At 39.8% G+C, this 25,816-nt stretch overlaps 1 protein-coding gene across 3 annotated transcripts in view; it reads left to right on the plus strand.

The window, feature by feature from the left end:
• camsap2a (calmodulin regulated spectrin-associated protein family, member 2a) overlaps positions 1–24,850 on the plus strand; it is a 40,734-nt gene extending 15,884 nt beyond the window's left edge. The window contains exons 3-18 of one of the 3 annotated variants that reach the window (XM_034146842.1): positions 2,145–2,306; positions 3,174–3,257; positions 6,639–6,671; positions 7,818–7,959; positions 8,623–8,762; positions 14,905–15,001; positions 15,143–15,239; positions 15,435–15,466; positions 15,582–15,651; positions 15,745–17,752; positions 18,440–18,576; positions 18,980–19,203; positions 19,802–19,898; positions 21,320–21,435; positions 21,890–22,008; positions 22,543–24,850. In XM_034146842.1, the coding sequence (XP_034002733.1) occupies positions 2,145–2,306; positions 3,174–3,257; positions 6,639–6,671; positions 7,818–7,959; positions 8,623–8,762; positions 14,905–15,001; positions 15,143–15,239; positions 15,435–15,466; positions 15,582–15,651; positions 15,745–17,752; positions 18,440–18,576; positions 18,980–19,203; positions 19,802–19,898; positions 21,320–21,435; positions 21,890–22,008; positions 22,543–22,848 (3,864 nt within the window). In that variant the 3' untranslated portion in view covers positions 22,849–24,850. The remainder of the gene's footprint in view (positions 1–2,144; positions 2,307–3,173; positions 3,258–6,638; positions 6,672–7,817; positions 7,960–8,622; positions 8,763–14,904; positions 15,002–15,142; positions 15,240–15,434; positions 15,467–15,581; positions 15,652–15,744; positions 17,753–18,439; positions 18,577–18,979; positions 19,204–19,801; positions 19,899–21,319; positions 21,436–21,889; positions 22,009–22,542) is intronic. The other 2 variants (XM_034146844.1, XM_034146843.1) reach the window with 2 other exon arrangements.
• Positions 24,851–25,816: the final 966 nt, after the last annotated feature.

Below are 25,816 nucleotides of genomic sequence, written 5' to 3' on the forward strand. Positions count from 1 at the left end.
TTTAACACCACAGCCTCCTCCCTAAAACCGTTCGCTGCACTGTGAAAACATACCTCTCAATTCTGATTAAAAGTCTTTTGTTTAGGCTCACTTGATCACCAATCTATACATCTATGATTCTTGAATACATGTACAAAGTGACCCACAAACAATATCTGAGATTGAGTGCCCCAATAGTATTAGGGCCAAAGTGTATTTGTATATTTGTTGTTTCATGAAATATTTATTGAAATTTTTTTTTTCACAGTTCACTTTTGTCCCTTGATATTACACTGACATCTCCTCTGTATCTCACAATGATTACAAATGTAGTTGCTGTGATGCTTGGGAGCTAAACTGTTTAAATAAAAATGTCAAATGATACTCTTAGCTTACAGCAAACACGTTTATCTTGTCTCATACCTGACTCTAAAAATGCCTTCAATAGTTTAGCTACATATTTTCATGATGATTGATGATAATGATGAAGATTTACTAATAATGATTACAGGAAATAAAGTTATGACAAGAAACAAGGAAATAGTGTAAATAAGAATTGGGGAATATGTTTCATTACAAAATCACATATCCATCATTTAAATAAAAGTCGTAAAGGTGATGCGTAAATCATTGAAACTCGATACTGAAACAGACAGTGTAAACATATATGCAAATTGCAGCATAGAACTGGTAGCTGCACCTTCCTTTGTTCTTTTTCTTGTATCACACTAGTTATCAGATTGAAACTAGATATTTTTAAAGAGTTCCTTTTGGCAGCAGAGCCAAAGAAGAGGAGTAGTCACACAACACGCAGCGATTCATATCTGACATTGATTCATAGCCAATAACTGAATCAACCACTAACTCTAAATGGAAAGCAGGACACGGTTAAAGCAGTTCACTGTGAGATACTGGTGAGACATTGTATGGTGAACTTGTTCATTTGTCCCAACATTGATTTATATTTGTTGATTCAAAAGAAAACCCTGCAGTCGGTAATAAAGATGAGTAAAGCAGCTTATTATGAATGCCAATTCTATTAATTGGACTCGTCAGAGAGATGTCTTATTCAGGCTGCTCAGAGGGTAGCAGCCGCTGTGAGCAAACTGGGTCTTGTAACCAGGGATGAAGGCCTTTGTTTCCAGGGCAACGGCCATAAGGGAATGTCCAACTGATGATGCTATTACATGTACAGCGGAGGATTCGAGTCCTGCTCCAATCCTATCTGTGCTAACAAAGGCCTTGCTGCCCACAGTTTTTTTGCAGTTCGGTCTCCCTTTCACAGATGGGACATTTTCAAACTTTACAAAATGTTTTAAGATCAAGTTGCTATTTTAACCTGCTCAGATATAAATTTGCAGTCAAGCTTCTTTTTCGTTTGTTCGTGTCTCGTTCTTCATCTCAATGGACCAGAAGGGCCTTTGCCGATAATTTGTGACATAGTGTGATTTTATACTGATAACACTCTGATGTCCTTGACAATACTCTAATAAAATCTTAAATGCTCAGTTTTATGCTAGTGTATCTGTGCATCTGTAGAAATCAGATTGTCTTGTGGTCACAGCTCAATGTAGACAGCTCAATCCGTCACTGAAATTGAAAAAGCTGTCATGGTCTCAGATTAAATTCCTCTCAGAGCAAAGTGATCTGTCTCTTTGGATGCAGTGTCAAGAAAAAAACTGGGCTGGTTTTCATTCTCTTTTCTGTTATCTCACATAGTTTAACACTTTGACAAGGTGTTGACCACTGCAGTTGGGATTGACCTTTGAAGCTGGTGACTGAGAGCATTGGCTAATATACTTCAAGTAAACGGTATACTACAGGAAATGAACCAACGTCAAGCATCTGCTGTTATTACCAGCAGGGGCGGACTGGGACTAAAAATCAGCCCGGGCATCTCGACCGGCCCACTTCGGTACCACTAGTAAATTGTCAACGGGGGGGGGCTGCTACTGACTTATCCGACCGGCACACTTCGGTACCGCTAGTAAATTGTCAACGGGGGGGGGGGGCTGCTAGTGACTTATCCGACCGGCCCACTTCGGTACCGGCCCATCGGGATTCGTCCCGAACGTCCCGATGGCCAGTCCGCCACTGATTACCAGCCATCTCAAAGCTGCTAGTTTTACCTTCTAAACCTTTCTTCGTACTGTTTTCTCTTCCAGAGCGCTCACATGGCAATGATCGACACTCTGATGATGGCGTACACTGTGGAGACGGTGAGCGTTGAAAAAGTGATGGCCTGCATTTGTCAGTATTCGTACCGCGACCCTGAGGTGGAAACACCTTACGACACAGAGGACGCAGTGAACACCTGGATCAACAAGGTGGGTAATGGTATATCTCTTCAAATGACAGATTTACTGTTTCTACAAGGACAGATTTTAAGATTCTGGTCATTGGAGTTGTACTATAACATCAACATGAAGAAGATGTTCATGCTGTGCACAAGTTACTGTAGATTCACAAACATTGTATCCATATTGGGCTCATACTATAGCCTAAATCCTGGCCTAATACCCTGCTCTGTGTGAATCAGGTTCTTTGGCTACATGGCCTGCCTGTACAGATGGTACTTTCGCCTTCGTACAGTGCTACAGGGCCCAGTCTGTTTACATTCTTCTAGGAGGAACACTGGGCTCCTGCCAACTCTGAGCTTTACACACACACACATACACACACAATAGCTTACAGGTGTGGTTGCGGAGTCCTACTGCTCGGACATATGGGTCTCTGTCAGACTTCCTATGTGTTTCAAATGTCCAACATTTTGAAACTTAACAGCTGATTTCTGCATGAACTGGATCCATATGAATTCCAGAGGCATAAGTAACTGGAAAGGGTTGTGAGATCGAATTTGATTTCAGTCATTTCAGTTAATATTAACTTCATTTCATTTTATTCAGATTTCATTTGTATTTCTATTGTTGCGAAAATTCCCAAAAATGGTAGTTACTACACAAAAACACAGTTTAATAAATGTGTTGTATTCTTTAAAAGTCATAATAACAAAATAAAGCACTGTTTTGGTCACAGTGTAGTCATTTTTATTCAGTATCGTATTTCAATGTTTCACAGCTGAAAAGTAACATTTCAATATCAACTTAACTTATAAGATGTAGTCATAGTCTGTTTCTCATATTTTCTCATGGATGCTTAGTTAATTGTAATCTTGTTCATCCTCTATTCATCAGGTGAATGAGTATCTGAAAGACGTTGTGGCTCAGGAGCAGAGGAAGAGTGAGACGCAGAGCGCAGAGCCTGCTGGGAGTCCGCGGGTGAGTGTTTTTCCTTCCTTTTCTCTCTGCCAACACTTCAATAACTACACATAAACATACACTTTTTCAACAGTTTGATGGACATTCCCAAACAGGCTGAATGAAATCCTTAGCCCCACTTAATGGAGTTACCACAACATTCTCCCTTTGACTGACAGATATCCGTCTGGGTGCTCTGTGTCACTTTGATATCTAGACCAGTTCCTCGAAAAGATCCTAAGCCCTTAAAGCACAGCTAACATCGAAGAATCTCCATAACAAACAGTATGTCTGAGCTTTAGACTAAGCTAGTATTTATAAAATGAGAAAGAGAGAGACTGCCAGGCAACAACATCATAACGAGTCTGTCCACCCTGACCACTGAACAAGCTTCAGTCACATCAGCAGATCAGTGTTCTGTGGTCTCATCCAGCAGTCATTTTAGTGCAAGGTCACCCATGGTCAGGGACCTGCCCGCAGTACAAATGTGTTATATAACTGACTCTAGCATCAGTGTGTGCGTGGGTCAGTGCGCGTGTGTTAGAGGATGATGTCACATTCATCCTTCATGCTTTCATTCTGGTGATGATTCTCCCCTCTCTATCATTTATTATGCACCAATAGCAGTTTTTCAGAAAGAAAGGTCACCTTTTTGTGTTTTTTGAATTATGCAAGGGTTTTTAGCAAGTTTTAGTGACCCCTGGAAGTCATGAACCAGGTCAATATATGTTAGTTAACCATAATTTTTTTTACATTTCAATGTCGCCCTGCCCTTGATCCTTCTCAACTGAACTCTAGACTCTGAATCCTCTCTATGCTCAGACCCTTCCTCAACCTCAGCATTGAGTCGCCATACCTGGAGCCAAGCCAACTCTCTCTTGCTTATGGCTACATTGTTCTGGTCTGAACTGTGATGAAAGTCACAATCATTAGATTATGCAGTTCAGGTTAATTCAAGTATTCTTAAATCCCTCAGTATGTCTGCCTGCAGATGCTGAAACAGTTAGATTTTGTTTAAAGTTTAAATACATTTGACTAATATCAAAATGAACAGCATTGCCTTGTAGTTGTAACATTTGAGCCAACTGACTTGACGAAATATTGAATCTGTTTGTTTAACTTAAAATGTGTGTCTAACTTAATGGTATTGCTGCTTCAAATAGGAGACATTGCATAACAACTGCATGCTGTGTTAGCAGATGAAGCAGATAAACCTTAGTGGGTTTTTCTTTTTCTTCTGTCTTTCAGTGTTTTAGTTAGAATATTTTTAACATATGTGTATCAGTTATAAAATGGCTATTCTGGGCATCATTTCTACATGGTGGTCACAAAACTGCCAGATTGTTTTATGACTCTTTATGTCCCCCCTATACAAAAATGTATAAGTATATACAGTATATATATATATATATATACTTCTTACGTTGTTAAAAAAAAATAAGTGAGATATTTTCTAAACCAAGAAAATGGGGGGAAATATTTTTAAAATATCTCTGAAAAAACAGAGAAGAACAAAGGGAAACAAAATAACTAAAAACTGCAGTAATATGCTAAACAAAATAGTGCACAACAGCTATTTTGAGTTGTTTATTTTGCTGATGTCTTGCAGCTCTATCTATCTTTCCTCTATCACTCCATCATTCCCCAAACCCCCAGACCTCCCCCCTTCTGTTTCTGCTGTATGACTGCAGTGTGAGTCACGCAGGCAGCCTCTGTCTCAGTCAGACGGCGCTGTAGCGCTCACCGGAGCAACACTGTTTTATTTGAACGTACTGTACTTAACCCAGGGGTGAGAGTGGGTGGAGGCTAGGAGGGGGTTGGTGGTGGTGGGTGGGACTGTAAAGGCAACGTCAGGACAGAGAGGAAAGGACTAATCCTTTTAAGTTTTAAAAGCCAAGCCGAGCTCAGCCGGACATGTCTGGCTTTAGAGGATGAACTTTGACGGGAAGAGGAAGAGTCACAGGATGATTGAAGATGGGTGGGGGGCATACATACACATGGGTAAAATGGTGTGTGTGTGTGTGTGTGGTTGCTCTTCTGTAAGGCGATGGATGAGGGCCTTACAGCTCCCCAGGGGTTTGATTGGTTATAAGTTACTGATTGTAAACTCTGTGTGACCCTGCTTGGCCCACAGTCTTGTGAACACTTATTCGCAAACAGTTTTCATCTCCTCCTTCATCTTATTATTTGACTATAGGGCAGCAAGTGTATTCAGAATAGTCCTTTAATGAAAGTTGAGGTTGACCCCTTAGCAGGTGATTTATAGGCATTAGTAGCCATTTTGTAATCAGAGCACCCTTTATCAAAACCCTAAACATACCTCCATTTATTCACTATCACTTTCCAAATGTTATACTGACAGGGATATACATGGTCAGAATGTGTGTGTTCATATGTCAACAATTTGTATTTAAAGAGCATTTTTACAAATAGAAACATAGAAAGGATTTCCAACCTTTAGCAGATCTGTATTCTCTTTCTTGTAACACAACAAGACTGTAACACTCACGATGGGGCATTAGATTCATAGGCAGTCCTTTCAGCTGCAAATAGATCAAACGAATTAACTGACATTTTGTTTATTAGATTACATCACATGTGCTCCTCTGACGCCATCAGACCCATCCAGAGAGTTAATCAAATCAGGAAGATCCAAGAAAGCTCCGGCTGATCTTTTCTTTTTATTTTGGGGGTTTCGGTACAAAGCGTCGGTACTTTCTCACGAGTCATGGCTCACCTTTGAAGTTGAGCACTTGCCAGCTGTTTTGAGTGGCACTCACATTTGGTTCTTTGATGCGTCTAGGTAGTGTGGGAATTAGCGTTTAACTCAGGCAAGCCTCTTCTCTTTTGAACTCAGCTTACATTGTCAGTGGATAGCTGACAGTTTGGTAACATTTCTTCACAGGGATTGTTACTTGGTTTCTTTTAGTTACTTTGGGTGTTAAGCACACGCTGTTTTGCTTTTAATAACAATAAGATATATTTGATGTAAGACATTAACAAAAGGCCTCACCATTTTTTGTACGTTGCTTCTCCTGTTTTGATGCATTTTGTGCATTTTATTTTATCTGGCTTTTAAAATGTTCAATATGTTATTGTTTACTATTCAGTTATAGTGTGATTTTATTCAAGATAAATCAAGACTTATAGAGGTTTCCTGTATTGGGTCTAGTCATAAATAAACTCTTATTCTGGGGACATATAAGCTGTAAAAACCTAAGATACACATTTAAAACTTAACACTATATTAACCTATTGCCACTTTGATGTACTCTCAATAACACACAGGTTATCTTGCTCTGATGTCACTGCTGTCATGTCTTTCCTTGGATTACTAATCGCATTTCTAACAAATCTCACTAACGGGTGTTTCTTTGTTGTCTTTTCTTTGTGCTTCTGCAGTCACCAACCAAGTGGTACATGAAGCTTGTGCCCGTAAGTCAACTGATCAGTGCTTTGCTTTCATCTACGTATCCATAGCGACCGTCTCTGCCGCCCCTACCTCTCTGTGTCATGATTGCAATCATTTTGTGCACATTCACCTGTTACTTCACTGTTACATCAACACAGTGTTTCTCTCTCTGTTCCCCTGTTGGGATTATCAAGTTTGACCTTTTGCTGAATTCATGTAACTTACTGTACATAAAAAATAGGAATGAAATAGTTAAACTGTTTCATATGTAATTATTTCTGATTGAAATAAAGCAGTCAAGTGTGATTTACATTGTAAATACATGATCCTTTAATCTCTACCGCCTCTTTTAGCTATAGGTAATTGAAAGCTTACATTTATTGATATCCTTTCTATACAGACAATAGGAATTTGTGTATATGAACTCTAACATGCTTCCATGTATTTTCTAATGTGAATGTCCTTGTAAGTGGAACTAGACACCCTTGGAGAATCAGTAAGAGGTCCCAAGGGATTAGCCAAGAAAAATGAAAAAATTATTAATTTTATTAGAATTTCATTTCAGAGAGGGGATGTCTGGGAGCGTTTGGCATTACATTGTGGTCGCTCTTACTTTACTCTTACATTGCCTCTCTTTGCCTCTAACATTGTGTGTGTTTAAGTGGAACACTATAAAAGCCACATTGGGTAGCACTAACAGTTAATGTACATTTTGACTGTGCGGTTTGTAAATACTTCTTATTTAATTTGTTGAATTGAAAACACTTAACATGTAGGGAATAAGTATCTGGTAGCATACCATTAGGGCTCACACAGATCACAATGTCTTGAATATACGGTCAGTGAACCGCTCTTATTGTATTTGTAGAGAACTGATATGTTACCACAGCGTGGGCTTACTTTGGCTGTTTCTTTTCAACAAGTGAAACATTTCACTACAGGCTCCAGAACCATTCAATTACCTGCATACATGAGTAAATCTAATGAAGCCTTAAGTGTTGCTGTTTTAAAGAGACAGCTTGTGTGATGGCACACCATTAACCATGACCAGTTGTGCAGCTGTAGTTAATGATATGAATAAAGAAACAGTAGGTACTACAGACGTAGGCATGTTAATGTTGCACAATGGTTTATAGGTATGTATCTGATTTGTATTTTATTGTATGCAGGCCCGCTACAGGAAGGAGCAGTCCTCTACCCAGATGGTTCCCTGGATCCCCCCAGTGGACAACCTGCTGAAAGACAGCACAGACGGCTCGGCACTGGGCGCGCTGCTGCACTTCTACTGCCCTCAGCTGCTCCCATTGGACGGTAAAGAGCTTACAGTCAGTGTGGGCTGAAAGTGTATTTATCTGCAAGAATTTAAGAGCTATGTCGACCACAAAAAAACAAATGCTACCTTTTTCCACCTTTCTGGCTCTAACAATGTTCCTGTCTACTAAAACTGAATAAACATCGGTTTTCAGGGCACATTGCTAGTATATGCTGAAAAGCTTTATTTTCAAACCAGAAAAAATACTAGATTTATGTCATTTTGTCTCCTTCTTCTGAATGGTTAATCCAAAAGATCAAAGATCAGTCTAAAACTAAAGACGACACATAATCACATTGCTAATGAAGTGTGTTGATAGTTGGCTAAACACACACACAGGCATTCAATTGAACTGAGAACATCACAGGAACAAAAGCTCAATCACTCAACACTGTTTAAATGGACTCCACCCACAGATCGATGACATTCAACCCCCTGTCATGATTGGCCAGTCACAAAGCAGTGTGCTATGACCCCTCAGCAGTTCCTTACTATAAATGAACCTCAACATTGTATTTAACACACTGCATCCATCTCTGATCTTAAACAAAAGCCATCAGTACACTAAAAAAACCACTTAGGTGTTATAAGCAGAGCCCATTTAATCATAAAATCCATACTGACGTCACACTGACAGCTGATGGCTCCCTCTGCCCTCCCAGATGTGTGTCTGAAGGAGAACATGCCGCTGGCTGACCGGCTCTACAACCTGCAGCTCATACAGGACTTCTGCAAAGACAACCTAAACGGCTGCTGCCACTTCGGCCTGGAGGACATGCTCTACGCCTCCTCCACCATCAAGGTAGGACACTGGACCTTATTTCCCCAAAAAAAGATTAAATATCACAATAATTTGCTGTCACTTCTGTATCAATCCGCTGACTGGGGCTTGATAGATTTGTCAGTAAGTATATGACATACAAGATTATCCAATTTTTTCAGTTTGAGGTTACTTACCTAGTAACAGTATTTTAATTGTCTATATATGTACAGAAATCTATTTTAAGCTAGTTGTTTTTTAGAAATTGGTTTTATAAATTGAGCTAGATGATTATTTAAAAGAGTTTCAGTTCTTTCTAGTCCAAAATAGGGCACATGTTGTCAATACTATAGTGTGATACTGATCCTCTTTGTTGGTGTCCAAAGCTTCTCTCTGCAGAACACTTCTCCACTCTGAAATTGCTTTTACAGTTAGCGTGTAATCGTTGTTGCATTCTTGGAGAAATATCTGCCAAAATGTAAACTGCTGAGCTTCTGACTTGTTGAAACGGAGCCTTTGAATATGCCAAATGTGTGCGTGCCAGCAGGAAGAACCAATGCCAATTTCAGTTAGTATATCTCAATCTAAAAGCAAATGGGATCTCATATAAAAGCAAGTTATTTTTACTTTGAATCTGGAAGAAATGTCAGGTCTTGGTTGACATGTTTACAAAATAGCGAGACATCAAAATGTTGAGTTATACAGTACTGAATGATTGTTTCCATAAACAGATACAAATCTTGATTTATACATATTCATTCATGAGTGTCTTGACGAAACTGATTAGAAAAACATACGTTGTGGTATCCAATGAGAGAATCTAAGTGAATCAAGAGAAACAGGCGACTCTGTAGGCCAGTGTGGTGAGTCATCCTGTGGAAAACCAATTTGATCCTAACAATCTGTCTTTACCAACGCCAACCCTGGAGAGCTGCTCTCCCAACATGTCTGCCTGTGTTATTTCCTCAAACACTCTCCTTTTCTTACTGTATTTCTTAGTTTCCGTCTCTAAGCTTGATCTGTCTTTCTTTTACTACTGTGATTCATTCTGACTTCTTATGCTTTTTTTTAATAATAGCTTTTTGTAATTCTCTTCCTGTCTCTCATTGACTCACTCCTTTTCTTTCCTTTACCACTTCTTACTCACAGCTCACTCACTCGCTCCGTAACCTCTTACCAAATACTAGTGTCATTAGAGAGTGGGACTAAACACATGCTACATTCATACTTTAATTTGTTTACGTTAAAGATCTGTGTTGGATCTAAAAATAACGTTCTAGTTATGTTAACGAATGTATTTTTGTTGGCAGAAAACCTTTTCAAATAATAGCCGCAATTCCCACAATACCCCAAAGCAGCCACTCTGCCACACACAAAGCGTAATCTGTCCAGTGGTTTGTTGTAACTTACTGTCCATGCTGTGTGTTTGTGTTTGTCCCTGATGTGTCAGTCTCAGCGGTCTTTGCCAAAGAGCTGCATTAGCTAATGTCTCTGGATAACTTTTACTCTGCCTCAGCATGTCCTCTGATGGAGAACTGTTGTTCTCAGCACAGGCTGAAATGACATGCACTTTTTGGACTCTGGTAAAATAAAATAAAAGATTGTATAGTTAAGCAAATACTCCTTTAATATATACTGTATATATAAATGGTGATGCATGGGAATTTTAAAACCAAAGAGAAAAAGGAGCATTATTTCACTGAATTGTGTTATGAAACAGACCTTGTCTGTCCACCAGGCTCAGGGACAGTTTTATCCCAAAGGCAATACGACGGCTAAACGCCTGAGCTCTGTTAAGTGCCTCCATAAGCATTCATTTGTTGTCATCTTGCAATTTATTTATTTATCTAAATAGTTATCACTTTAATAAACAGTATTTAATTTCATCTTACTACACAATATTTAATTTTAGAGTCTGTTCTTGTATATATCATATTTTATTTACGTGTATATAGACTTCTTGCACTATTCTTTTTTTGTTGTATTTTATTAATTAAAAATATATGATATGCAGGTGCTCAGAAACATTAGCAGACATATTGATATTTGTACCAATATATAGTTATAAATCAGGGAAAAACCCCTATAAACGGTTAACATGGCTGCACTCGCAGCAGCACACACGCATCGACTGAACACAAAGCATCAACAAATAAATAATTGAATTGCGTGGACGAGCCAGCAGCAGTTTTCTGCTGACACTGATTTTATGAGGGATGAAGAAAATAAATCCCAGCAGTCAGAGCAATTGCCTGAGAGCAGCAGTGCATCCAAAACGGCATACAGAACCAGTGAGATTCAGTCACCTTGACCCAGTTTCCAGGCAGTCACCCCCTCAGTAGCTGTACAGTGTGGCCCGAGACACTAATGCAGACCTTATTATAGAGATGGAGCCCAGACATTAGTGGGGAGGGGAGGTGAGAGAGGTGTTGATGGGGAAGAAAATGGAAGCAGGAGCAAAGAGGAGTGATGAGACACTTCTCCACGAGTCTGAAACGCTTAGACAGTGAGGTGTAAAAGAGAGAAAGAGGGACAGCATCTTCAGCAGCTTTAGTAGGATTTTTGACATGCCCAACACTGAAGGATCAGATTTGATATAGATCAGAAGATGTCCATTTAGAATGAAGAACATAACAGTAAGTGTAGAACCAAATGGGTTTTTGCACAAGAAATCAAATAAAACGTACTATTCTATGTAAATAAGGGCGGCAACTAACTAATAAATCCATTTTCCTTGATTAATGTATCTATTTATTAATTAATTTGTTGTCTTTTTTAATGCTTATAGGTTTTAAGAGCCATCAAAAATACATTCAATTGTCTTGATTTTGTTTTTAAACCATGAAAAACCGCAACAAAGCCAAGCTAACCCAAGCTCTTTGTGCGAGATCCATGTGAGTAAGGGTCTGTTGCTGAAAGTGGGTGAAAAGTCTGGATCAGTAAAACAGGTTCAATCCGCTTCATATTTAATTTGCCTTTATAAGAGACAAAAGACTGGTCTGCAGTACCCAACCCCCAAAGCTTTACCAAACATCACTTAGGGCCTCTCTTTCCTAATGGACACCAGGCTAGTAAATCATGCCAACCCATTCCCATTTACTGGCTCTTCATTTAATTAATTCACACCACATCTAAAATACCATCTGTGGATCTAAGAAGGAGAAATGAAATCCACCAGCTTTGGGCTTTCTTCTGTGTTTTCTCCTTCTTAACCAAGGAGAGGTTTGTAGCAGCACTCGTGCTGAGGTCGCCCTCAGGAAGGCAATTAACACATTTAATGTATTTCATAACCTCTTGCGTTTAAGTCTGACTGTTATAAGCAGCAATGTTATAAGCAATGCTGACATTGCAGTACAAACCAGATAAGTCTATAAAAAGATGTAACCATATCATACACCGACTGGTTTCTCAGTATGATTTAAAAAAACTGTATTGTGTTCATTTCCGTCATTAGTTGACAAAGTGATTTGCAGTACCGGTAAGTGTTGCCTCAGGATAAGCCCTAGTTTATGGACCAGCATTAAAAAGAGTGTAAGGATTGTGTGTAACTAATCGTTGTTTTCAGTGTCATTATATCATCCCATTGCGTCTCATGTCTGTGTGTGGCCACTTTTAGAAGTGTTAAAGTTCATTTCTCTTCAGATGTTTTTCCTACTTTTAGAAATATGTTTTATAGGTGAGGGCACACTGATAAAGTTGTTTGGTAAATTCAGAAAGTGGCTTCTGTAAACTGATCGTGTCTGGCTGCAGGTCCTTTCATTTTCCTCTTGCCCAATGACTGTTTACATAAATGTCAAATGAACACTCAGTGTTGTCCAAGCACATATGTAATTAATTAATAATAATGAATGGATATGTCATTTTTAAGCAGTTTAAATGCATTTGTATGCAGGAAAACCCAGTAGACATTGCTCTTTAATGACAGTGTTATGTATGCATGTGTTGTGTATGGACTGTTCATGCCCATCCCTGTACAGCGGATTAGATCCCTCCACCCCCACATGCCTCAACCCTGAGCTCTCTTCTACTAATCACCAATCAGGTTCCTGTTTTCTGCCTGAGAGTGACACACTCTGACACGCCAATCTCCAAACCAGACAGACTTGGCAACAGTGCAGACTTGGCAGAGGTAGTAATGCCAGTCAACAGGGAGATAGGCGTAGTGGTGGTGCGCCGTTTAGTTGTGTGTGGATCTGTGTGTGTGTGTGTGACCGCTGACTGGTGGTATTAAACGATAGCACTCACACCTAGTGTATCAGTAGTAGTGAGAGGGGCAGATGGGAAGGGAAGTAAGACGGGGCTTCGCCACAAATTGCAGCTGAGTGGGCGATAGGGAAATATTTCTTTCTTCTTTTTTTCTACCTGGGTCTTTTTTTTCTATCCGTCCTTGAGGAATGCTTTACATGCTGAGCACACCTAAAGGTAACCTGCTCTTCGGTATTTGTCTAGCCATGTGTTAGTGATTCTATGCTTAAGAACAATGTATAGTCATAACAGTTTGGCCAAAAGAAAGGGAAATATAACTCAAATCATAGGTAGTTACTCTTGTCGTTGTACTTGTATAATGACAATAAATGATTATTTTCTAATCTAGAAAATGATGATAGAGAAATTAACTGATTGATGAGAGATTAAAATGTGTTATGTTTCTGCTCTACTTTATTCATTGTGGTAACCATGTGCTTCTCACATAGATTTGTTCAGAGCGAAACACGTTTTCACACGTTTGCAACTCTGCTATCTAGCATGTGAGAAAACAATGAAAACTGCTCAAATGCTGCAGTAAAACCCAAGGGAAACCATTGCTGCTGGCGTTAATTGACTTTGCCCCTCCTGGTGTGCTTCTGGGCTGCAGTTGAGGGGCAAAAGGGGTGTACGTATGATGTGTGTGTGAGAGCTTGGTAGACTGAAATGTTGCTGATGAGCTAAATCATGTATCTTTAGAGCTGAGCGGTGCAGCATGTCTTTGTCTGGAGACCATGTTCTGAGGGTGGGGAGGGGCGTGTTCCTGAAGGTCGCCCCCGCTTTACTGCACTCGTTTTGCATATCGTGAGCACGTGTGCATTTGTTAGTGAGTGCTCCCATGTTCACTTCACAAAAGACACTGAGTTGCTGCAATAATTGATTAAATATGAATTTCCTAGAGAGGTCAAAGAAGATCTGTTTGACCTGGATTCAGTTAGCAGTGATAAATAACTTGTTTCTGATTGCAAAGATTGACACTACATTTAAAATGTGTTTAAAACATTTCATTTCACTCAAAATCTAGACTTAATATGACAAAAAAAATCAACAATGTACAAAGAAATCAGGTTGAACCATTTTTACATTTTATGCCTATTAAAGGGTACATCGTTTGGCTTTGTTATAAAGTGCAGATAAAGTTTAATAGATTTTCAAAGTCCACACATTTTACGATTGTTACAAAGAAATAAAACAACAGTAGGTGTGGGAAAATGTTATACTGAGAGGAAGTACTTTGTCAAATGAAAATGTTTTGCAGTGCAGTGTCCTCAAGCAGTTTGACCTCCCACTGTATGTTGACCTGATTGAGACATGGACACGGCCAGACACTGTGGCAAAGATCCCGCTAACATTTCTTACCCGGTCCAATTCATGCTGGCTGGTGGATCGCATGCTGGTGATTCAGAGCGGGAAGAAATAGCTGACCTCTATTTAAAAAATGAGGTTAATGCCTTAATCACTCCTCTGTACTAGCACAGGTGCTGTTGACAGATTAGCTTGTCTGGAAAAGTGATGTTGTTGGGTTCACTAGCTTGGCTAAGAGAAACTCTGTGACAATTCCAACTCTTCTAAAGTCAGGAAAGCCATTTTATTTATGTTTATCCAGTCTTTTGGAACATGTCTTTTTTTAAATGATGATAAATATAGATCCCTTCTAAATGACTCCACTGCAGGTAGAACTATGTGGCATCTCTACATTTAAAGGATACTCTGTCACATGGAACAAGATTGGTGAAATATGTATACATAAACTGGATGATACAAGTAATACTCATTAACTCTGGTTCTTTGTAAGTGTAAACAGAGACACCTGCTGGGGAGATGGGTACAATGCAGTTTAATGGCTGTTGTATTGTGGGAAAGTGACAACAGGACACATCCCAAAAAGTAACTAAAACTCATGATTTTAATGTTAGTCTCGTTTGATTTTTTTCCACAGAATAACTATCTGGTGTTCATGGCAGAGCTGTTTCAATTGTTTGAGGTGGTCAAGCCGTCTTTTGTGAAACCAAGAATGCTGGAGCATGAAGGCACAGGCAAGTCTTAAGTCTCTAAGTTCTGACTTTAAAAGCAATAGCAGCTGTATTGTCATGTGTAGATAGAAGTATTGGTATGTGCTTTACATTTTTAAAGCAAATTGTGTTACATCATCATTTGTCTCTGTTGTGTGACCACAGACCCCTCATCCTTGTTGAAGAACATTTCAGCCATCCCCATCTCCAAGGCAACCAAGAAGAGCTTCATGGAAAGACCCCCAAGTCCGGAAAGACCCAGGTATGCTAGTCTGATCTATAACATTAATTGTGAAATGTTGTCCATTTGAGACTTTCTGCTTGTTGGCTAGTAGTTTACACAGGTTGTTGGGCAGGTGTGATTATATGGGACTTATGAAGCAATCGCTATCTGGACAAATTAAAGCTTAAAACAGATATTTTACACATTTGTAATTTTTTCTTTCTCATTCTCTAGTTTACCCCTCCGACCTCAGCCTCGAAACTCAGGTGATTTTTATTAATGTATTCATATACTTCTTTTGTACTTATTTAGCTAATTGTGATTACTTTGAGGTACAACAACCTGTGTTTTAACTCTTACTCTGCTTCTTGTGTCATCCAGGAGAGATCAGAAGGTCAACCTCTATGTCCTTTGTCGATGGAAACCTCGGCACCTGGCCAAAAGAAAAAAGGTCAGTTATATTGCTGTACGTTTTATTGGCTGCTCATTTGAAAAAAAACATCTGTATATTGATTTTGGTTTCTTTTTTTGTTTTACTCTTCAGGTCTGGTCCTTATGGAGTGTCATTTGACATCCCCTTTGACAAAGAGGACTCTGCGTCCGGCTCCATGCATGGGATGGTCCGGTCCGTCAGCACTGATGACGGTTCTGGTTTCAAAGTCCACCACATGCCCCGTGGAATGAAGCGTAATCTGTCCTTCCAGCCTGTGAACGGTCAGAGTGTGGGCATCGATGAGGAGGGCTGCCCAGACAGCCTGGCTGGTGAGGAGCCCAGCAGACGAGCATACCCCAACGGACATGGAAGTGTCATGGCAACAACTCCCTCCATTGAGGAAGCCCTTCAGATTATCCACAGCCCGAGCAGACCCCCAGCGGAGGGGGTCAACAGCGGCTTCTTCCTGCACTCCCCACAAGGGGCTGGTGTTGGTGTCTTGGAGCCAGTGTCAGAGTTGGACTCCAAAGGGTCTCTGAGCATCACAGACACTATAGAGGTGGACACAGGCATCCATATCCGAACAGAGGACATGCTGGATGAGGACTCCTCTCTGAAAGACTGCTCTGTAAACATGGACCTGGATATGGACACGCCAAGCCCCTGCCCGAGCAATCGGAGCAAATCCCCCTCAGGATTTAGGTTGACCAGCTTTGTAGATCAGAAGAAGAAGAAGCCTACTCCATCATTGCCAGACTCAGGGAGGTGCAGCAGCAGCTCACTCAAGACCACTCCTGAGGGCTCTGAGTTTGGCCTTCCGTTATCCGTCTCCTGGGCCCCGACCCCCGAGCACAGCCCCAGCCGTCAACAAACCCCATCCCCCCTCACTGCTAAAACATCGCTCACACCTGTACAACTGCCAGCAAATGACCCTGCTCAGGTCATGGCTACGGAGATGGTACAGCTGAGGATGAGGCTGGAGGAGAAACGCAAAGCCATCGAAGCACAGAAGAAGAAAGTAGAAGCTGCTTTTACAAGGCATCGTCAAAAGGTTGGTCACTCTGCGTTTCTCACCGTGGTCAAGAGAAAGGGAGACGGGGAGGAAGGAGGGAAAATTGAGGCAGCAAGCACAAGTCCTACCTTTAAATTTGGGAGGAGCAAAGCAGACACACCTGATGGTGCAGAGCAAAGCAGCACGGCCTCCTGTTGGACAAAGTCAACAGGAGAGGAAGGTGGTCAGGGCCAGGCTCAGCTAACAGAGGGAGATCTCTCAGAGTACACACGTTCTATTGACAAACTCAACCATTCACTAGCCTTCCTTCAGACCGAGATGCAGCGACTGGCTCAGCAGCAGGAAGTGATCATGGCCATGAGGGAGAAACAACACCAGCAGGCGTGGGTAATCCCTCCTTCATACGCAAACCCATCACCACAAAAACAGAGTCGAGCCGTTACCCGATCCTCAGGACCCTCTTCTCCTGCCGACTCTCCTCATTCTACTCACCGCTCTCCAACCAGCATCAAACGCAAATCTGCTTCCTTCCACTCACGTACTCCTCGCAACCCTCGGCCCAACGAGCTAAAGCTTGCCCCTTATAATCGAGTCCTAACTGCGCCACAATCTGTCGACAGCATCCCCAGGCTACGGCGATTTTCTCCCTCCCAGCCCTTGGCATATGCCATGGTTTACTTGGGGGAGAAACTAGCAACAGCCAATCCAGATACAATAGATGGAGATAAAAACAAGGAGACAGAGTCACTCCTTTCCCCAGAGAGGGTGAGTGCCAGTATATGTGTAGCTAATTCAGCGCCCAGCTCCCCAAACCTCAAGCTCAAAGGAGAACCAACCGAAGCAGATTCAGTTCTGAAACCTCTCATAGAGTCATCAGTGCCTGAGGTTCTGGCCCATCCTGTGGTAGAGACTTTCACAGTGACACCTTCAGAGATCCCTCCCCAGCCAGAAGACCCAGGCCAAGTGAAGAGCAGCTTGATAGAGGTTCCTCTGTCGGTCGTGAAGCCACTGGAAGATTTGGAACTTGATGATGATCTGGAGATGCAGCTGGGGGAGGAGTACGGCCCTGATCACGAACAGAAGATATCTCGTGGTTTCTTCTTCAAGGTACGCAGATGATACAAAAGAATGTCTCCAATGTGTGTCACCAATAGAAATGATTAAAAACATAGCATACAGAGTCCATGTAGAAACTATCCAGGACCATTCAAGGCCTTTAAAAGCAATGCTGCAGCTCTGGGTTAAACATAATTACATTTGAACCTGAGGCAGCCATGTTTGGTGTTTATTATTGTTTTTAACAAAACAAGAGGATGAATAATTCAGGAAACATGTCTGCTGAGAAAAGCATCATCTTCCTATTAATGGGTTGGAAGATGGCTTGCTAGCTGCAGTCTGTGTTTCGATGTAGGTCATAAAACTGGGGCTGTTGTGAATAATTCAGGCACAGCTGTGGGTAAAGAAGGGTTAAATAGATGGTGGCTGCTAGGGGATGAGCAAAGGGTGTTCACATGAAAATGAAATCAATGTGTACTAATTAGCAGCCTAATATGACTATGTTGAGAACAATACATTATACAAATTACGTGAAGAATAACAGAATAAAACCATTTGCATAATAACGGTTCACATTTAAATTCAATAAGAATACAGATGAATGTACCTTTCCTACTCAGTCTCATCCCACAACAAAAAGGACAGTTGAGCTTTCACAGTAACAGTTTGAATTCTATCATTCATTATAAAAACTGTAGATGGTGTGAAGTGACTGACTTTGCTTCCTTCACGTCTCAGGCGGATGGTGTGGCCGAGGAGGACATGGCTCAGAAGAGGGCTGCACTGTTGGAGAAAAGGATGAGGAGGGAGAAGGAGAGCCAGCAGAGGAAGATGCAGCTGGAGGCTGAGGTGGAGCAGAAGAAGGAGGAAGCTCGGTATGTCGACACATGATCTGGAAAATAAGTCCATACGCATTTTCAGAATAGAGCACAGCACTGTACTCAACAATATTTAACAGGCAGTTTGGTGTGTCAATGTTTTTTACCGTTTTCAATCCTGTCTACTTCCTGCCTTTGTTTACTTTCTTTTCCCTTCATGGTTGTAAATAAATGTAAATCTCTCTACCACTGTCCAGAAAAGAATAGGCAAGTTAGTTTTCATCAGAAAGTAAAGAAAGTGTGACTGCATTGCCAAAGGTTTTTATGTATTTTATAAAAGGAACAATTTAGAATACATAACTTGGTTGATATTGTATTTATTTTTAGAATCATAAATCATCATTGACTCATTGACCTGAAAGTATTTCTCTGCATTGACCCATCTCTCCGTTCTGTGCAGACTGAAAGCAGAAGAGGAGCGCATGAGGAAGGAGGAAGAGAAGGTCAGGAGGGAGTTCATCAAACAGGAGTATCTCAGGAGGAAGCAGCTGAAACTGATGGAGGACATGGACACTGTCATCAAACCTCGACCAGTGGGCGGGGCCAAGCAGAGGCGGGGTCGTCCAAAGTCTATCCATCGCGAAAGCATGGACTCCCCCAAAACCCCTGTCAGAGCTGCCACAGGTAACCATGGAGACGACCCCCACTCAGAGGGTCGTGGTCATCCCATCTGTCGAATCTGTGTCCTGCTGCCACTGTGCTTTGAGCCACTTGAGAAATATGTTTGAATCACAATCATCTCCTATGTATATTTTATTATTTAAAATAACTAAATAAAAAAATATATATCTTATTTGGTCTAGTTCAGATTTCAAATGAGTTAATTTTGATATTTCCAATATTATTGGCAATTTGTATTGTATTGTAAGTCAACAAACCCAAAATGATACAGTAGGATGAAAATGTTGAGCTTAAACATAATGAAACTGAAGGAGCAATGCAATAATATTGTATGTTTATAAGTTTGTATGGGTCAAATAAAATAATGAATGATATACTGTATAATAATACAGAGTAAAGTGTTACAGGGTATGACCATGTGAATATTGTGTGTATTACTGGCTGTTAGAGTACATTGTTTTTATAACACTGAGATTGCATTGCTCTGCAACAGGGTTTGGCAGAAAACCCAGTGGACAGCGGGGTGGTTGTGTTGTTGTTGTGTTTCTCATTGTGTCTGTGTAACCGTGTCATGCTGTGTCACATCTCGCCTCACATCCAGGTTCACGCCAACGTGTCTTTTCAGTCTCTAGCTTGTCCCTGGCTTCCCTCAACCTGGGAGACAGCGACAGTGTTCACTCTGAGAAGAGGTTGCCAAGGTGAGATGCTTTTACAACTCTATACTCTAGCTGATGATGTAACATACGTAAAATGCAATACAAATATTTGTAATCATTTGGTCCCTACTATTATTATAGTATAGTATTATAACCGTTAACTTAAACCTTGATGTTTTGAAGATCTTTTTTTTTTTTAAATATGTCATACGTTTGGATACATAACTCTGATTCATTCAGTTAGGTGAAAACCTACGTATGTGCATTCATGCCAGCTTGTTCTTTGCTGTATGATCAAAAATATGAAAATCGGCAGTCCTAAAACAAAATAAAGGACTTTGGCACCCTGCTTTTATTAGAAATAATTAGAAATGTCAATCTGGTTTACCTAATTTAAGAATTACAGTTACTTAGCAACTGTGGAGGAACATTAAATCCATAATACATAGAGTAAATGCTCACTGAATTATACAGGGCTGACATATGGAACTGCAATGCCCTGACAATTTGACTTTGTAGTCATTTTTAAACATAATTATTTAATCATCCTTCATGTGCAGTAAAGGTGATTGTTCTGATTTTTCTGTTTTTTGAAAGCCAAGCTCTTCACTAACTCCAGTTCTCAGGACTAACATGTTTCCTGTATTCTTCTATCTTCCTTCTTTAAAACTTTCTTTCCTGCTGTTTCACACACATCAGAAGTGCTAGCTTAGCATCTGGTGGTCTCTTCTACTATCTGAACTCTCCTAAACTGAGAAGGAGAAGGTTAGTCTCTGCTTAGCGGTTAAACCTTTAGCCTCTTCACGCTGCCCTGAGCCCAATCCTGCACTAAAACCCTTTCCACACACTGAGTTTTATAATGGATTGATAGAGCATTTGAAGAAAAAGCTACTTATTCCCTTATGATTCACTTCAAAGCCCTTGTCGAATGCTACATCGCCACCACAAAATCACTTGTCTTTCTCACTTACGTTTCTGCTGTACCTTCCTCACCAATGCCCACTCCCGCTCTGGCTTTTTCACACCTATAAAAACATTAAAGTAAATGTTTTAGTTTGGTTCAGAGCTCAAGACCAATTCTATGGAACACACTCTGGAGAAAATGCACTTGCAGTCCAGAAAAAAAGCAAGTAAATGCCTTGTGTTGCACTATAATTGATTGACCTTGACTGCACCAGACTGCTTCACATCACTGCACTCCCTGCCTGTGCTTGCACGCTTTGCTACAAGTTAGGCTGGAATAGTACAAATAAATCCCTCTACAGTAAAGGATAAATATATACCAACATAATGTTGACAGCGAGGTCAAATCACACCAACCTAACACTGCTGCTATAGGATTTGTTTTTAGAGATGCCACCTTGTGTAGTAGTACTGTAGTTTCCTGCCTTCCCTACAGTATACTCAGCAACCATGCAGAAAGGTAATCTGACACTGCTTGTATACGTGTGTGTGTGCTTTAGGCCAGACTCTGCAGATGGCTTCCTGTCCCCGAGCCGCTCCAGCAGCAGGAATGGAGAAAAGGACTGGGAGAACGGATCCACAACCTCCTCTGTCATATCCAACGCAGAGTACACTGGTAGGAAAACTTCGGACATATCTTCTATAGCATTGGTTGTAAGATGTTAAAACTAGCAGACTAAACAGCTAAACTGTATATATGTATATGTCATTGTATGTTTTAAACACATTAAGGTTAATATTAACATGAGATAATGATATGAAATAATATCATAAACATATTTTTACTTTTTTGGATCTTACAATGCAGCTAATATTGAACGTACAGGGTAGTGTTTTTAATCTGTTAAGAGGCACAAAGAGTATGATTAAGTAGCGTTGTGCTTTTTTAATATTGTCATTTGTATTTGATCAAAGTGAAGTCATCCTCTTGTATCGCTCAATAGATCTAAAACATAAATGCCTCTAATAACACATGGATATGTAACCAGTAGCAATCTTTTTGGACATAGCTAGAGTAGTTGCCATGACAACAGTCCCATCTAGACGTTCTCTCCTCTCTTCTCATTCAGGACCGAAGCTGTACAAGGAGCCCAGTGCCAAATCTAACAAGCACATCATCCAGAACGCTCTGGCCCACTGCTGCCTCGCAGGCAAGGTTAATGAGGGCCAAAAGAACAAGATCCTGGAGGTAACGGCACGGAGCGTTTGATGTATTGTCATTTACACTTGCAGGGGTCGGGGTGTCCTAAATATGCACGCCACATACAACTTTGTGGATTCAAATGTTACGTGGGACCTTTTTATCTCTGCCTATTTCCATTTCTATTTTGTACTTGTATCAAAGAAAAGTATACACTTCTGACAAAAGGTGTTTCACAATAAAAGCCCCTCAATGAAGAAAAAGCTTTTAATTCTGCAGGACATATAATTAACTGTTTCTTAACATTGATCGGCAAAGGAGGAAAGGCTGGAATTATTTTGTTGATGAAAGAGAAATACATTTAGAGGAAAATTAAGTTTAGGGTTAAGGTTTTTTCTATAACCAGGAAACAGTACAAACTCAAACAAATGCATCAAGTTATATTAAGTTAACTATTCTTCCATCACAGTGACATACAACACATTGTATGGCTAGTCCACCAAGGGAAATGTACATACAAATATAGGGTTGCTTTCCTTCAGTATACATGATCTAATGAGCTTTTTCCCCTGACATTAACAGGAAATGGAGAAATCCGAGGCCAGCAACTTCTTGGTTTTGTTCCGAGATGGCGGCTGTCAGTTTCGCTCTCTCTACATTTGCTGCCCCGAGATGGAGGAGATCAACAAGCTGACAGGTATCGGCCCCAAGAGCATCACCCGCAAGATGATCGACGGCCTCTACAAGTACAACTCGGACAAGAAGCAGTTCAGTCAGATTCCAGCTAAGACCATGTCAGCCAGCGTGGACGCGGTCACCATCCACAGCCATCTCTGGCACACCAAGAAGCCCGCCACCCCTAAAAAAGTAGTGCCTGTCCAGTCCTAATGGAACTTGATACCCCCGACTTCACCATTCCCCCCTCAAATGGAACATACCCATTTCAATTTGCACTTCACTGTAAATATCCATGAAGATTCAAGCACCTGCAATGCCAGTTAGATGAATGCATACTTGTCTTATTAATGTGTGTTTGTTTTATCCTCTTATTGCATTCCTGTCCTTGTCTTTACTACTTACTATGGACTGGACATGATAGGACTCAAAGATTATGAACAACTGGAATGTATGCCACCTTTTAAGAATGATGTAAATGCTTATCACAGCTGTGTTTTTAGAGATTTTACATGTTTAAGTCTAATTATGAAGGCATGTGTGAGTGTTGTTTTTCCTATGTGCCAAACGTCAAAAAAGAGACAGTATGAATGCCAGGACATTTTAACGAAGCACTGAATGTTTTGAATTCATGTACAGATTGATTTATGTTGTGCATTATCCTGTTGTGGGGCCTTATACGCGTTTGTTTTAGCGTGTGAGCGCAATGAGGTGTTTGCGAGACAGCGTATACAGAGGCTTTTTTGTATTTGGAAGAACACTTTTTGTCATCTCTGTAGGTTGAACAGTTTGTATATTAAGGTACGTTAAACTACAAAGGGCCAAAAAATGAATTGCATACAGCTAGTAATAGCAACACAGTTAATGTGTGTTCAACTCAACAAAGCTAAGCGGTTTCAGCTTTTTTCAAACCCCTTTTTAAGAAAGTGATTTTAAACAATGCAGGAAGTTACTTTAGATCACTGGTTCTCAACCTGTGTGTAGGGACACATGCAGACAATTTAACTTATGATGTGTGTATATTTCTTATATACAAATATGCTGTCATGTTTGTATTATTCTTTTTCAAAATATACAGTAGTAGTAGACGTATTCAATCAAGTCAAATTGATGGACAGTGCTTGCTTTTCACTTGGGGTTGGCATTGCGTCAGCCACAAAAGGCAGAGAACCAGTGTTTGAGATCACTTTGCTGCTGTTTCAGAGCACATTGTGAACAAATTAAACTCTTCAGTATTATTTATATTCTATTTTGAAATGCTGCCTAATGCACCATGTAGGATCTTTGCAGTATATTATGTTGTACAATTCAACTTTCACCCACTGATATCAGGAATATGACTCAATGTCAGGTCATAACCTACAGTAAGAGGTTTTTCTCTTCACAGCAATATCAGGATTTCAAATAAAAAATGTACTATTACCGGTACTTTGTTTTCAACATTATTAAATTCTTCAGATTCACAACTATCCTAACAAAGTCTACACTTATGTTACTCTTAGGCACTTTTGGTAAAGGTATCCACCAAACACAAAATGTAATAAAGATTTACATTTTCAAATTCTGCTCTGTTATTAAAAGAAAAAGACATCACAGCAATTTTTGCCTGATTAATGAACATGGCCAAACTTTTATTATGATTGTCATTTTCAACACCTTTATTCATATTTGCTCTAAATTCAGAAATGTGTGTTGACCCAAACTACGCATTAGATGATTTTCTATGTTGCATACATGTAACATGTCCTAAAATGGCCAGATATATAGTCATTTTATTAGATTTCAAAGATTAAATTTGCAAAGGCAGAATAAGTGAGAAACTTGTTGCTGCATACGGGTATGGAAAAATGGAATCTGCTGACAGGGTGCTTTGTTTATGACTGAAGGGATATTATGACCAAAACAGAGCATGTAGATGTCATTGAAAATGTAATATATTACGGAGTGTTTCCCTGTTGTTTAATCGAAGGATTTATCCACAGAAGCTCTGTCCACCTGCTTATGGCTGTTTAAGGCCAGGATGAATGGTTATTTAAACTGTAATGATATTGTACAGTATGTTCCTTTGAAAGTGTACCAATTTACTAGGATGAATTTGTTTGTTTGTCAGACGCTGTGCTGTCATTCAACTTTTTGCTGAAATTGAAGTTGAATTTTTGCTTAGTTTTTGTCTTTTTTTGGCATTCAATAAAACTAAGCATGGTCTCAGCATTTATTTGGTTTTAATTGTAAAATCAAACAAGGGAGGATTTATATTATTTATATGGGTTACTTTTAGGACGTTTGGGATTTAATTTGTTATTTAAGTTGTTACATTTTTTTTTACAGTAGACATTTTGCAAAAACAATACATCAGCACTTTCGTTCTGGGGATACAGTATCAAATGTAAGGCATTCTCAAAATTGAAAAGTCTTATTTATTTTCAATAGCTTCCATATCATATGGCCCAGTGACTCTGAATCCATTGCAGCATTGTATAACTAAAGTATACGAGTAGGAGAGTCACTATTTGTAGCCTATATGATTTAAGTGCATTTTTCCTATTTTATATAAATATTTTTATGAAATAGCCAACAGATTTTTTTTAACTGAAACTCTTGGATTTTTTCAATAACTTTCATTTCACATCACTGTATGACTAAATGGGACGAATAGGACACACCTATTAGCCTACTCAAATGCTATCAATTCATGACACATCAGTTATGATTGCCACATAAGACACATTAATAATTTGAGTAAGTTTAGCACATAGACTGTAGGCCTATATATAAAGGTTTAGCACCGAAAATGCTCATTTATTTTTTAGGTCAATAGAAGTGCGAGGGCTCGAATGTATATGGGGCATTCTACCGAATTGATGCAAAGTGCGGTCCCACAACAAGAAAAACTATTTAACAAAACAATTAAGTATTCAGACATAGATATTTACTAAGAATATGTTATGGTCTATTTAAACATAAGGCATTCAATGATATAGTGATTAGCTTAATATATACAAAAACATCATTTATAGGGTACTTTCTATTGGGAAGTAGCTGTCGCCAACCCTGACATCTACATTTCATGTTCTGTAAATAACACTTAAAACATTTATTTTTTATTTTGTTGAATGGTGTATTTAGAAGATCTGTATGATTACATTCAAACAGAAGTTGGAATATTTAGATTTATTGTGGG

This window comes from Trematomus bernacchii, unplaced genomic scaffold (assembly GCF_902827165.1).
Source record: "Trematomus bernacchii unplaced genomic scaffold, fTreBer1.1, whole genome shotgun sequence".
Taxonomy (NCBI): domain Eukaryota; kingdom Metazoa; phylum Chordata; class Actinopteri; order Perciformes; family Nototheniidae; genus Trematomus; species Trematomus bernacchii.